Raw genomic sequence first — 15,628 nt, forward strand, 5'->3', positions numbered from 1 at the left:
GAGCAGATTTGCTTCTCTCAGCCTGCTAAAATATGCAGGCTGACAACAGCCGGAGCCTTCAGCCTGTGTACCCATAGCCAGAGGCAGATATTAATGTATCAAGAGGATCCACTTACCGAAGATTTCACATCTGATATTTGATCTGAAAAATAAACAATTTGCATTTGATTTGCAGAGTAACAAAACAATATAAGACAAGATAAATAAAGCATTTAACACATTAAAAGAATTAAACAAATAAGCTCGTTGTAGCTAATTTCCTAATGCCCCAAGACTACCTTAGCTGGATTAGTACAGAGTTCATATCCTCCAGGCTCTGCTCTATCTGTTCCATATAAGCACATGTAAAGTCTATCCGTTGGGCTAACTGTGGTGAAAAATGCCCAGAGTTGATGTTAAAGCACGGACAGGGATTAAGCACTGTATCAATTAGGGGATTGTGACAATAGATATCCAATCTAGGTGATAGAGAACCAATAAAGCTTGAATTATAGGGAGGTTCAGTGCAGTACCAGTATCCAAGCAAAAGTTTTTTAACGATTATTTTTTGGCTCTGACTGTAGCCTAACCTCAGCTGCTTTCCATTTCCTTTGTCATATGGCAAATAATGCTAGCACTATCAGGCAGGTATAGTTAGGGAGCATTTACTTTCATATTACCAAGCTACTCCCACCGAAAGTATCTTTAGGGTGGCAATGTTGCACGGTCAAGTTATGCATTGGGCAATAAATGTTAAAAAGAAAACAATCAGGTAAAAGGGTAACACTGCTGTAACACAGATTACAGAGAAACCAGTTTGTAACATATCTGATACACTTCGATAAAGGGGATAGATTATGCTTTTTAGAGCTCTAAACTAGAATGTAGTGTTTAGACACTAGGGATATAGGAATAAAGTTGTAACAAAGAATGGGCAAAAGGAAAGGATAGCATTGTTTGTCTTTTAGAAATGGTATATGAGCCTGAATGAAGGCATTTCACTTGGAATCATTATACTGTACAGATAATAGATGCAGATAATCAGCAACCAGTATTCAAGAGCCCGCTAAAAAACTACAGGTACTGCAAATGCTCAAATGATTTTGCCTAAGAAACAGTGCATATTTTAATTAAACAGAGCTTTCTTACCTTTTTTTTCCGAAGTTGAAATGCCAAACCTTAAACAAGAGTAAGGCAAAAGATATTTGAGACAATGAACCAAAGATGATAGATAAGTTAGCTTTTTTGTTTCTACTTTGTCTACAGAGAATATTCCGACAATGCTTCGGATAACCACAAACTGTTTTCATTAAAAAATATATAGATATATCTCAACACTGACTTGGCTTTGTAAATCTGAAGACTTGAGCCCTTGTTCAAGGGAGTATTCTACAAGGCTTACCGGATTGCACGAGATGCTTTCTTGGTGTTGGCACTGGCAGGAACGTTGAACCTCTCTGCTCTTTTCTGAAGTCTCTGTAACAGCAGATACTTTGTTAACGGTTATGTCTAAAACAACTAGTGCGGGCAACTGTTAAAAATAATACCCTCAGACTTTCAAGGTAAATATAGGTGTGTTTCTCCTTTATGTTAACTTTTAGTATGTTATAGCATGGCTAATTCTTAGTAACTTTGCAATTTATTACTTATTCAAGCCCTCTCCTATTCATATTCCAGTCTCTCATTCTAACCACTGCCTAGTTGCCAGGGTTATATAGACCCTAACAACCACATGTTATCTATCTAACCTGTATATACTGCAGCTGCATTGTACTGTACATTTTGCAAATCCCAAAATCCCTTAAGGGTAGTGACACATGCAAAGATTCCAGGGAGATAATTTGCCCGGCAAAAAATCTCCTGTTCTCACGAGGAAACTTCGGTAAATCTAAGTGTTCCGAGTGCCATCCCACAGGTGATTTACATTGTACCCGGCGGGAAGGCTTTTCGGAGAGATTAGTCCCTGGGTGACTAATCCCCCCTGGAATCTTAGCGTGTCACCACCATAAAGGATGACACAACCCCACAAAGCCTGGTCAGTAGCCTTAAAACTTCTAGGCTAACACTTGCACTAGTATTCTGGCAGTTCCTGCTTTGGGGAAAATACTATCTAACACCTAAGACACTTGCAAGACTCAATTTCCTGGACTCAGGTTAAAAATATCTGGGGACTTGATGGAGAATTCCATTTTTACAACCTACTCTAAACTTCAACAAAAACGCCAATCATCTTCCCTTCCCTTTTTAAAATTTCTCTAGCTCAGACATGCCTTTGATTTGCAATCTTTTTACATACTCATACCGAATTTACTTCATAAACGATTGAAGACTTCTTTCAAACCACTTCCCCCACCAAACAGATATCCAGATTATTTCAGAACCTGCTATTGTCTGAATCGAAGCCATTCCAATCTGTATGGGAATGGTGGGTTACCAATATACCTACCTTAGCACAAGAAGGCATTCCATGGTCTAATCGTGATTACAGAGAGATTAGTACAGTATAAAACCTTTCACCTCCTTTATATAACCTCTCTTAGGTTTAAACTAAACCTGGGATGCACCCCATATGATTTATGCCCTGTATTTGAGAAACCAGGAACTGATTGTTTTTCCACTTGATTGGGCATACCCCCATACTCACAACTCTACTCGTCTGAAGGGATCGCCAACTTGAAATGTGTAATGTTATTCCTGATCCTATTGTGTGAAAACAAAATTGTATCAAAAAAAGGATTTTACTTACATCAGTTTCAGAAACACTGCTAGAAATTTTCACCAGCTTCTTTTCTGCATTTCTGTGGAATACAAAAAAATAGCAGCCGGTTAAAGTACCAATAAAATGAAATGGTGGCTTTTGCACATAAGAAACACAAGGATTATCATTTTCCAAGAAGAATACATTCAAGCAGTTATTCATTTTTAAAGAAAATGTAACCCTTGACTTTTTTACTAAACCTTTCACTATAAATGAAATGAACAAATAAAGACATGTATGCAGTAACCTCGGCCCCAAGACACAATAATGAAGCCTGATTTGAGAAAACAAAACAACAATATCAAAGGAATGAAAGACAAGTGTTTGTAAGGCAAGTATAACCGCCTCAGAGGAAAACAAGTGTGTTGAATGCAAATAAAGTGGACAGCAGATTACAGAAAGAAAAAAAAACTACACGTGTGAGCTGGAAGAGGGCATGAAAGCACATTTTCTTCCTAGGAAGTTCCCAGGCACTAAAAGGAAAAGAAAAAGAAAGTGAAGTGGTGTCAGCTATTATAAAGCCCTCTCCCATAAAGTGTGGGTCGTAACACCCCCATAAAGGAAGAGTTTCTTGCTCAGGGGGAACGTTGCAAGGCTTTTGTTCCCAAATCCTGGAAGCAGCCTTTCCCATGGGACAGTAAAAGATTTAACAACTTTCACAGGAAGCACAATGAGGTCAGAAGACAGGACGTGCTATTCTACTCACCCCAGTGAAGTAAATACCTACTATATGTTTTAAGGCTCATCAAAAGGAATTTTATATGTGCTGTTTTCTTTGGGATCAAGTTCAGCTAGTTTAACTAAAGGTCAAAAGACAATCAGTCCAGGCAATACTATTTTACTGCAGGACCACCAACCCTGTGGCACTGGGAAAGATGCATATCCAATATGGTACTTCTGACATCCTAATACAGGCCTGGCAAGCACAGCCCTACATATGTTGCTAAACTAGAATTCCTAATATTCTGCCAACAGGCTTCAGAATACTAGGAGCTGGAACATGGCACCATTTAGTAGGCTGCAGCTTGCTCGTGGCTTTAATGGGGACCTGCACCATGAGAAATAATTCCAAATTATTTTCGGTCATGCTAGTTAAAGGGATACTGTCATCGGAAAACATGTTTTTTTCAAAACACATCAGTTAATAGTGCTACTCCAGCAGAATTCTGCACCAAAATCCATTTCTCAAAAGAGCAAACAGATTTTTTTATATTCAATTTTGAAATCTGACATGGGGCTAGACATTTTGTCAATTTCCCAGCTGCCCCTGGTCATTTGACTTGTGCCTGCACTTTAGGAGAGAAATGCTTTCTGGCAGGCTGCTGTTTTTCCTTCTCAATGTAACTGAATGTGTCTCAGTGGAACATGGGTTTTTACTATTGAGTGTTGTTCTTAGATCTACCAGGCAGCTGTTATCTTGTGTTAGGGAGCTGCTATCTGGTTACCTTCCCATTGTTCTTTTGTTTGGCTGCTGGGGGGAAAAGGTAGGGGGTGATATCACTCCAACTTGCAGTACAGCAGTAAAGAGTGATTGAAGTTTATCAGAGCACAAGTCAAATGACTTGGGGCAGCTGGGAAACTGACAATATGTCTAGCCCCATGTCAGATTTCAAAATTGACTATAAAAAAAAAATCAGTTTGCTCTTTTGAGAAATGGATTTCAGTGCAGAATTCTGCTGAAGCAGCACTATTAACGGATTCATTAAAAAAAAAAAATTCCCATGACAGTATCCCTTTTAAGCAAACAAAACTTTACACTAGATAAATTATTTAAATCCCGTTTCCAATCTCAGAATTCACAAATAGAGCAAGCCATTCAGCATCCTGTGGACATTGTTATTAAAGGAACAGTAACACCAAAAAATGAAAGTTTTTAAAGGAAAACTATGCCCCTCAGACAATGTAGGCCTCTATAAAAACATATTGCATAAAACAGCTCATATGTAAAATGTACTATTATGTAAATAAACCATTTTCATAATAGTATACTTTTTTAGTAGTATGTGCCATTGGGTAATCATAAATAGAAAACTTCCATATTAAAAAATAAGGGCCGCCCCCAGGGACTCTTAATTTGTTTGTGACCTGAATGCAGAAGACGGCTCCCATCACTTCGTGTTGTTGAAGCTGAATTATGAGAACAGGTTAGCACCGCAGACAATTTGCACAGACCTCATTAACACATGCTGTAAGTTGAAGATTAGTCGCACAATAATTACATTTGGTGTCATACTTTGAACACTAGCCAAAAGGGAAAATATACAGTGGTTATAAGTAATAGATAGTGCTGCATGAGCTTTTCCCCCTGTTACAGCCTGCAAGACAAAGATAAATTGATGCAGTAGCAACATTATCTTATCCTTGAAAACAAGAATAGTGTACTCTCTTTAAGGGCAGGGTAAAATGTGTTTTTAACCAATGACTTCTTTCTTATCTGTATACTGGTTATAACAATGAAAACTAAGAACTATTAAGTCCTTGACAATTAATGGCGCTATTTTGCATGGTCAACTCCTTTACTGTTGGTGGGTACACAGTGCCATCTTGTGGACAGAAGTTTAGTATGGGGTTGAACGTTTAAGGATTGTGTCCTAAACTAGGATTATTCTTTATTTTAAATAACCATGGCAAAGGACATTTATATTTAAGGACCCATTTAACTCAAGGGCCCTGTAGTGCAGACGTCTTCAGACTTCTTGGGTTCAAGAGCCACTTTGTGATCCAGTATTATGTAGGGCTTTTATCAGCTCATAACATCAGATACATGCATACGTGGAACATGGCTAGAGTTATAGGAGATTCACGATAATGTCAAGACAGTAAGTAAAAATTCCCCCTTTAACCCTAGTTGGAGAGAGTGATTATCAGATGTTCAGTTCTTTTCAGCCAAATCAGATAGACATAGTGCAATGTGTTGGGTCCCTTAGAAAAGAGAATCCAATTAGGTTCCAGCTCCATATTGTAAATCCTGTCAGAGATTTCCCTTTCACCAGTGTGGGGAGGAAGAGTTGACCTGCTAGCCTAAAGCACTTTCTCACCGCTGACCTAATATGGGAAAGGTCTACTAGATTTATAACATATTGCACATCTTAAGAACCCATCATTTGATTAATTAAAACCGAGATTACTTTCTACTAACGCTCCGTCACCTTTAAGTTAATTTATAGTGTGTTATAAAATTACCAGTTCTAAGCAACTTTTCAATTGGCTTTTATTTTTAATCTTTTATAGTTTTTGAATTATCTGTCTCCAGCATTCACATTGGGGTCACTGACCAAATCTAAAAAACAAATGATCTGTAAGGCTACAAATGATGCAGGTTTGCTAGGGTAATTTGGACCTAGCAACCAGATTGCCGAAATTGCAAACTGGAGAGCTGCACCAACAAACGCAGGGGTGTGCAAACTTTTTGCAACATATTTGGTGAGGTGAAAATGAGTGGGTGCCTACCGTTCAGCCCGACATCCATTCCAAGGTAGTTAGCTTGTGATCAGGATCATTCACTCCTGGAGATGGATGCGTACAGGCGTTTAGGAAGTGGAGTCTATTTGGACTTATTCTCCGTGCCTCATTTAAGCAAGAAATCGCGTAGCGGTAATATTTGGGCACTTCATTAGTGAAATGACCGTCTATACTGCTGCCTGTGTGCTGAAGGTGTTAGCAATAGACACGTACTCTAGCATACTTCTTTAGTTTACTGGCACCTTCAGCCCTAAAGAAGTATGCGAGAGAGGCGCGTCACTTTGTATTAGTACGCGTCTATTGCCAACACCTTCAGCACACAGGCAGCAGTATAGCTACAGACCAAGTGGCAGATCATTGCACTATTGGGCCCAAATATTACTGCTACGCGATTCCTAATTGCACCGTGCTGATGGTTGTTTCTGCACCTCGGATTACTTGTTGAAAGATTTGGTGTGCCCTCCATTCGCTATTAATTCTGCACTGTGCTGATGGGCCACAATATTATTAATTTCCTGATGGAGGCTGAAGGCATGTGTAAATTTAAAAACGGGCCACAATTGGTCACCTTTGGACAAGCCTGAACTAATGTATCAAATTGTAACAGTTTAAAGAGCAGTGGCCTGTTTTACTAAACTACTACGGGGAAGAAATTAATTGTGGTGTATTATTTGAAAAATCATATGTTTGGGGATTGCCACTTCAGGCAGACCATAAATTACACAAAAAATGACAAGGAAAAAACGTTTTAGTCTTTTAACTCTCCTGCCGATCACAGTCGCTCAGCTGTATCCAAAAAATCTCCAAAATTTGTAAATAGATCAGCGCCTATGGCAACCGAGAAAAGAAAACAAAAATAGTGCAGTATATTTGGACGGCATCCGGTGTTTATAAATCTCTTTATAAGGTGTGCTTTCCCATTAAATCTCTCCTGTAATGTTCTTCTAATAATATCTCTGCCTCTCCAATTGTTTCTGACGATTGATATACACCAAAATTTTAACCCTGTTGCTTTGTGGTGATTTTTAAATTGCTTTGATACACTATGGTTTTCTATCCCCTTTTCTATATTCCTCATGTGCTCGTTAATTCTATCCCCCAATTTTCTGTTGGTTTTTCCTATATACACTGTAAGCCACAAGGGCATTCTAAGTAGTAGATTACATTCTCTGCTGTGCATTTTATGCAATGTTCAATTTTGTACACTTTATTTGTAACATTAGACTTAAAATCTTTCCTTTTTTTGCCATATTTACAGGCTTTGCATAAAGCACAAGGGAAGAAACCATCCCAGTCTTTTTTTTCAAAATGAATCAGTTAATAGTGCTGATCCAGCAGAATTCTGCTCTGAAATCCATTTCTCAAAAGAGCCAACTGACTTTTTTATATTCAATTTTGAAATCTGACATGGGGCTAGACATATTGTCAATTTCCCAGCTGCCTCAAGTCATGTGACTTGTGCTCTGATAAACTTCAATCACTCATTACTGCTGTACTGCAAGTTGGCGTTATATCCCCTCCCTTTTCCCCCCCAGCAGCCAAACAAAAGAACAATGGGAAGGTAACCAGATAGCAGCTCCCTAACACAAGATAACAGCTGCCTGGTAGATCTAAGAACAACACTCAATAGTAAAATAACAGCTGCCTGGTAGATCTAAGAACAACACTCAATAGTAAAAACCCATGTTCCACTGAGAATTCTTCAGTTACATTGAGAAACAAAAACAGCAGCCTGCCAGAAAGCATTTCTCTCCTAAAGTGCAGGCACAAGTCACATGACCAGGGGCAGCTGGGAAATTGACAAAATGTCTAGCCCCATGTCGGATTTCAAAATTGAATATAAAAAAAATCTGTTTGCTCTCTTGAGAAATGGATTTCAGTGCAGAATTCTGCTGGAGTAGCACTATTAACTGATGCGTTTTGAAAAAAACATGTTTTCCGATGACAGGATCCCTTTAAATACCCTATCAGCTTAAATTCTCCCTGTTCAGTTTATTCACTTTTTCTCGTTATTTGTATATTACCTCTTTGTTGTAATCCCTTTGTTCAAATCTGTTCGTTCTAAAATCCAGTTGTTTATCTAGTTCTATTGGATCGGAACAGTTCTTCTTTAACCTACAGAATTGCCCATATGGGATGTTTTTTATCCATAATAGGTTATGGTTACTATTACTCAGTACATAATTGCATACGTCAGCTTTCTTAAAAAAAGCTTCTGAAGTTCAATCCCTTTTCATAGAAAGATGGATCTGGGCGACGCACACGAGTCTGTGGGGAACTCGCACATTTATTTGCATGTTGCGTAACCAGCATAGATTTCTAGACTAGGACCGCCACAAGTACATGATAGGGTGGGGTTAAAGACAATTTTCCATTGGGAATTTGTCTGACAACTCGCAGCACCAGAAGAAACCATTTTAAAGATATAGGTGCCCTTTAATCCTATGTCACAGTCAAAGAGTGACCACATTTATTTAAAATGGGCATGACATGGCAGAATTACAAATAATTAAAACCTCATGGCTTACACATTGGCGACCAACTGATGATTAGCTATAATCGGGCTGCTACAAGGTAGAAGCACATACATGATTTGACGGTACGATTATTGCAATGCAACACCTATAAAAGTAAATGAGTTCCCTCAAGAATGAAATTCAGGACAAGGTTATCACAGAGAAAAACACACTGTTTCTGGATGTTGTGCAGTCAATTTTAACTGCTTAAAGGAAAACTATACCCCCAAACAATGTTGGTCTCTATAAAAAGATATTGCATAAAACAGCTCATATGTAAAACTGCTTCATGTAAATAAACCATTTTCATAATAATATACTTTTTAGTAGTATGTGCCATTGGGTAATCATAAATAGAAAATTGTCATTTTAAAAAATAAGGGCCGCCCCCTGGGATCGTACGATTCACTGTGCACACATAATAGAAGAAAAAAACACAAACACATCAAATAAACTATACATGTTAGGTCACATGAGCCAACAGACAGACTTCTGTATTTTACTTCCATACTTCTTCCTGTTACAGTTAGAGCTGCAGTATTTCTGGTCAGGTGATCTTTGAGGCAGCACACAGACCATCACAAAACGGTGGTTCAAGGCAAGAGATGTAAATGGGCAATATTTACTTAAATATAGTCCAGTTTGGCAAGATTCTTTAATATGCCACTTAATATGATATAAACTATTTGTTGCTTAAGTGTTCATTTTGGGGGGTATAGTTTTCCTTTAACTGCTAATTTGGAATTTGAAAAATCAGCAAGGTTGTGACTTATGTTTCCTACAGTTCAGAAATAACTTCAAATAATTTTAGCAATACTACAATAAAACCACAATTTTTTTTTTTCAAACAAATGGAAGCAAGCATGGAAAGAGCAAATTTTCCTGATGGTTTGCCATATCCCATCAAATCTTATTTCTCATGTAGAGAATTAGTACTTTGACAGGTAAATTTATAATGAACGACAGGCACAAATCACGGATTACAATCAGTTAGACTAGTTTGAGGGTTTGTGTAGTTAAGGAACAATCACTGGTTTATAGAAGGAATACACCAAATCCATTATTTCTTTTTTATATTCTGCCAAAAGCGGAAACCTCCACAAATGGCCAAATACCAAACTCGAACCCTAATTTTCATAGCAAAATTTATGAGAAAAAATGTAAAATTTAACAAAAATCTGTCGCAGCCAATACTAAGGATTTTGATTTGTTTCAGCTGATTTATCAAAAATCGAGTTGGGTTTTTTTTTTTCCTCGAGAAAAAAAAAAATAGAAAAAAACTGGACATGGAAAAGAATAACCCAAGAGTATTAAACAAAACCTGGAATAGTTGGAATTTATTATTATTATTTATAGGGGGGGGGGAACATGAAAAGTTGCCAGAAAAACATCCAGCAAGTAAAAGCTGGTGAAGCTTTTTGAAGGTGTTTTTTTTACATTTTTTTCACAATCTCGGATTTTGATAAATCTGCCCCTTAGGGATGCAGCCTTTTAACGTGGCAGAATTCTAATAAGTTCATCAGACATTTGCTGGCATGCAAAAGAAATTGGTGTCATTACAAGGATCTCAGACTTTACTTGTGGATGCAAGGTATGGTTACTCTTATATTCAAAAATACAAGTATATTTGTCGGTGAAGACAAAACAAAAACAGAGCAAGTAACTCTGGGGAAAAAAGGCGCTTTCAATCAGACATGACTACTCTTTAATAGTACATATATGGGACTCATAACCAGACTGCTTGGGACCTAGGGTTTGCCAGATTCTAATCTCCATACCACAAGTCTTTAAAAATAAAAATCGAGTTAACATTAAACCCAATTGGACAGTTTTGCCTTTATTAAGGATTTACTATATCTTAGCTGTGATCAAGTACAAGGTACAGTTTATTACAAAGAAAAAGGAAATCATTGTAAAAAAATGTCATTATTAAAAATGTACTCTATGGGAGATGGCCTTCTCTTAATTAAAAACTTTCTGGATAATGGGTTTTCAGATAACAGAGGCCATACCTGTACTAGAGGACATTAGAGGATTTTTTTTTGCATAGAATAAAAACAACAAAAGGCTACCCTTTTAGGCTTCAGGAACTGAATTTTAATTTGAAGCAGTTGTTAGCGGTGAGGATAACAAGGTTGTGCAATACCCGCTGGGTGATGTTGTAATGGCAGTTTTTATTAATGCTTTTAAGTGGCTTGGATGACTTGGATTGGTCTGTGTGGGTATGTGTATAAATATATACGAGGGTCATTTGGAGGTTTGAACCTGATGGATTTGTGTTTTTCAACCCAAATTAACAGTATGTAACTTACGTTTCATCTGGTTTGGCATCAGGTTCTTCTTGCTTGACTGCTACTTCACTGCTCTTCTGTTCTTCTTCCTGAAATCAAAAAATAAACAACATTACCAGGGAGGCGTGTATATCATTCTTTATAGTGGTGTTCCAATGTGTTGCACTGCAAAAATTGCAGTCATACACGATCAGATCTGCTCATTTGGCGAGGTTGTTAAACATGCAGATCTTTCCCCAATATGCCCACCAACGGCAGGGCGGTATTGGGTTAATCCAAACGTTCGGCCCTAAGGCTAAACGATAGGATTACAATGAAGAAAGTGGGCCTCTACGGGTCATGGGACCGCATCAACTAGCCGATGGGACCCTCGAACGTCAAAAAAAAAAAAATCAAACCTCCCCAATCGATATCTGGGCCAGAGAACGATCAGGGAGACCCATCGGTAGCCCCCATACACGGGCAGATAAGCTGCTAAATCAGTCTAAAGGACCAATATTGTCAGCTTTAATCTGCCGGTGTATGGCCACCTTACGTGCTGTATAAATATTGCACTATAATCCACACACACACACTAACACATACTTCCCCTGTGAAACAATATGCATGTTGTGTATCAAATTGTGCTATGCGTGAAGTAACACTGCTGTACCTTAATTATCACAGACACTTCACTAATTTTTTTCGAAAATTCATATTCTTTTGAAGAAAACGATGTATTATGTATTCATGATCTGACTAGGTGTGCCATTACAAATATCACTATTACAGAAGAACATTGTTTGCACCTTTAAATTCATGACAATTGTGTAGTATTCCTAGCCCATGTAACTTTAGGTTGTTGCGGATCTCCGTTTCTGTTTTCAAAAATAAACAAGTAAACCACCACCTGACTATTGGCATCACATTGAACAATATGCCAAATCTTTAAAGGGCATGTAAAGTCTAAAATAGAATAAGGCTAGAAATGCTGTATTTTATATACTAAATATAAACATGAACTTACTGCACCACAAGCCTAATCAAACAAATAATTTATGCTTTCAAAGTTGGCTACAGGGGGTCACCATCTTGTAACTTTGTTAAACATCTTTGCAAGACTAAGACTGTGCACATGCTCAGTGTGGTCTGGGCTGCTTAGGGATCATCATAAACAAAACTGCTTGAGTTCTGCATGGCTGGGAAGTAAGGCGGGGGCTCCCCCTGCTGTTCATAAGTATGATTGTTTCCCTGCTCAGCAGTTAGGGACCATCTGACAATTCCTATCCACAGCAGTAAATGAAGGGAAAATTTCACTGCATACAGTCAGGTTTATTATAAAAACAGTACACATTTTTTAATTAATTAAAGTATATCGAAGATAGGTTTCTTTTTCATTAAAGAAAGTAAAAATGGGATTTTATTTTTTTTGCCTTTACATGCCCTTTAAGCTATGACAGTGCTGTCTAACTTCTGTGGTACCGAGGGCCAGAATTTTTCTGTCCTACGTAGGGGAGGGCCAATAATGGAAGCCAGTGTTAGTCACTCCCTGTTTTTAAACCACACCCATGTTTCCACAAGACCATGTCCACATAAATTGTGGTAGCACACTAAAAAACCAAATGTGAAAAAAGTTAAGTCATATTAAGACATACCATTAAATCCATATGCCTCCTCTTCCCCTGTGGATAACACAGCCACCCAGCACATGATTTAACAGCTTAGGGACCCCTAACAACAATTTTTAAATGCTAACAAACCCCAAGAACTAACCCCTACCAGGCTTGTGTTCCACAGGTAGAGCAGGGTACACACAGGCAGAGTATGGTGCCCCCACGGGGAGCATAGGGCAGGCAGAGTATGGCACACAGGGAGCATAGGGCAGGCAGAGTATGGCACACAGGGAGCATAGGGCAGGCAGAGTATGGCACACAGGGAGCATAGGGCAGGCAGAGTATGGCACACAGGGAGCATAGGGCAGGCAGAGTATAGAACACACAAGGAGCATAGGGCAGGCAAAGTATGGCACACACAGGCAAAACAGGAAAATAGGACAGGCAGAGTATGGCACACACAAGTAGCATATGGCAGGCAGAGTATGACACACACACAGGGAACATATGGCAGGCAAAGTAGGACACACCCAAGGAGAATAGGGCAGGCAAAGTAGGACACACCCAAGGAGAATAGGGCAGGCACATATGGCAGGCAGAGTATGGCACACACAGGGAACATATGGCAGGCACAGTATAACACACCCAAGGAGAATAGAGCAGGCACAGTATGGCAAACCCAAGGAGCATAGGGCAGGCAGAGTATAGCACAAAAAACAAGGAGCATTGGGCAGGCAGAGTAAGGCACACACAGGAAGCATATGGCAGGCATAGTATGGCACACACAGGGAGCATAGGGTAGGCAAAACAGAGCAGGAGACAAGGAAACCTATCAGGACCACTCTAAAGGCTACCATAGACAGGGAAATCCGCTCGATATGCCCACATTGATGTGGGTGATATCGGGTTGATTGGATCAGAATAGAGGAAATATGGGCAATCGGATCTTGGGACCGCATCCACGAACAGATCTTTCAACTTTCGGCCAGATATCGATTGGGAAGCCCGTCGGGCTGTGGTTGGCTAGGGCTGGAATAATAATGTGCAACATTTCTACTCTACTTCTTTAGTTAAAGGAACTGTAACTAACAATTTTTATTTAAAAAATCCATTCTACCCTAGACTCATAATAGATCTACCCTGCATAAAGTTTATCATCAATGCTTTATTAAAAAAATACTGTGGAAAAAACACTGCTTCCGGTCTACTGAAAAAAAGGCTATAGGGCAACTCACTCTGCAGGATCTGCGAACCACATCTCCTCCTAACCTGACTTTTTCCAAAACCGGAAGTTAAGCGATACGGCTGTACGGGGGGGGGGGGGATTTTTCATTATGCGTCAGACTGATTTATTTCTATATATGCTGTAAGCAGTAAGGGTAGCACGCTGATAAGCTATAAATTTTAGGACTACAGAACTGCCCATAAAGTCAGCAACGCTTTTCACTGCTCGCAGCACTTACAGACATAGATTACACAGAAGTAATGTTGCCCACAAGCTTGCACTCCCAGTGCCTAAATTACATGAAGACGGATATAACCCGACCTGCACATCACTAATTGATAATACTACACTTTATGCAGGGTAGCTCTATTAGTGCAGGGTAGAATGGATTTTTTAATTTAAAAAAATGTGTTACAGTTCCTTTAAGCCTTAGTTCTCCTTTAAATGCCTTTCTCCTTTAAATGGTTTTACTAGTACAGGGCAACAGTACATTTTGATTACTCTAAAACACTAATTTTTGGCATTAATTTTACTTTAAGATATAATTTCTGGCTGGGGGGGGGCTTGCTTGGCCAAGAATCTCAGGAAGAAAAGTGGCCCTGTCGTGAAATACATTATTCAAATGGCCAATGATTGAAATGGAGAAGCTATCTCAAAAAAGGACAGCTCCACTTACTTCTGTTTCATCTTCACCCAAAACATCTTCTTCATTTGCCTCCTCTTCAGCTACAAGACAAACCAGAATGCAAAAAATGTTTACTAAAGACTCTTAAATTCTGGAAGCAGCCTGTAAGGTAAAGACAGCCAACAAATTCAAAAACTAAAGTTTACATGTATATTAAAGAGGTTGTTCACCTTCCAACACTTTTATTTCCAGTTCAGTTGGTTTCAGATAATTCACCAGAAACAGACTTTTTCCAATCAATCACTTATTTTTTGAGACCGTTTTTTTTTTAAATATTGAAGTATAAAGTTTCATTTTTTCACCTTCATCTTTCTAAAGCAGCTCAGAGGTGGGGGGGGGGGGTCGCTATCTCTGTAAACGGTTCTAAACTGATACATTTGTTATCTTTGGCCCTGTTGAGCAAAATGCCATTAAGCTTTCATCTTAAATTCTAGAAAAACTGTCAACAATAAACAATGGAAAACAATTGAAAAAAAGATCTTTATTTTTGGTGAACAATCTGAAAACAACTGAACTGGAAGGTGAACATCCCATCTAATTGCAGGAATGTGTGAGGGAAAAAAACAACTGGCATGCAGAACAGTTATAAAGCAGAGTTTCATGTTATTAGTAAAATGAAGGTTGCTGTGAATATTTACCACTTAAAGGAACAGGTCAGTGTAAAAATAAAAACTGCTATCTAAAGCTATAGATAGACTGCAAAAAAATAATAAATAAAAAGTTCTAATAGTTAGTTAGGTAAAAATGTAATTTTTAAAGGCTGGAGTGACTGGATGTCTAACATAATAACCAGAACACTACTTCCTGTTTTTCAGCTCTCTAACTCCGAGTTAGTCAGCAACTTGAAGGGGGGCCACGTGGGGCTAAACAGCGCATGCCTATAAAGGTATGGAATCTGTTATCCAGAATTCTTGGGACCTGGGGTTTCCCAGATAATGGATCTTTCCGTAATTTGGATTTTCATACCTCAAGTCTACTAGAAAATCATGTAAACAATAAATAAACCCAATAGGCTGGTTTTACTTCCAATAAGGATTAATCAAGTGCAAGGTGCTGCTTTATTATAAAAGAAAAATTGGATTATCTGGACAAAATGGAGTCTATGGGAGACGGCCTTTCC

The 15,628-nt window shown here is 38.6% G+C and overlaps 1 protein-coding gene across 7 annotated transcripts in view; it reads right to left on the reverse strand.

Moving 5' to 3' along the window:
• Positions 1 to 15,628, reverse strand: part of sarnp.L (SAP domain containing ribonucleoprotein L homeolog) — a 39,693-nt gene that overhangs the window by 18,505 nt on the left and 5,560 nt on the right. For all 7 annotated transcript variants that reach the window (XM_018245257.2, XM_018245255.2, XM_018245253.2 and 4 more), the window contains 6 exon segments: positions 14,500 to 14,549; positions 11,028 to 11,095; positions 2,726 to 2,777; positions 1,382 to 1,455; positions 1,129 to 1,157; positions 117 to 142 (listed from right to left, as the gene is read on the reverse strand). In XM_018245257.2, coding sequence (XP_018100746.1) covers positions 117 to 142; positions 1,129 to 1,157; positions 1,382 to 1,455; positions 2,726 to 2,777; positions 11,028 to 11,095; positions 14,500 to 14,549 — 299 coding nt within the window.

The sequence above is a fragment of the Xenopus laevis genome, chromosome 2L (assembly GCF_017654675.1).
Source record: "Xenopus laevis strain J_2021 chromosome 2L, Xenopus_laevis_v10.1, whole genome shotgun sequence".
Taxonomy (NCBI): Eukaryota; Metazoa; Chordata; class Amphibia; order Anura; family Pipidae; genus Xenopus; species Xenopus laevis.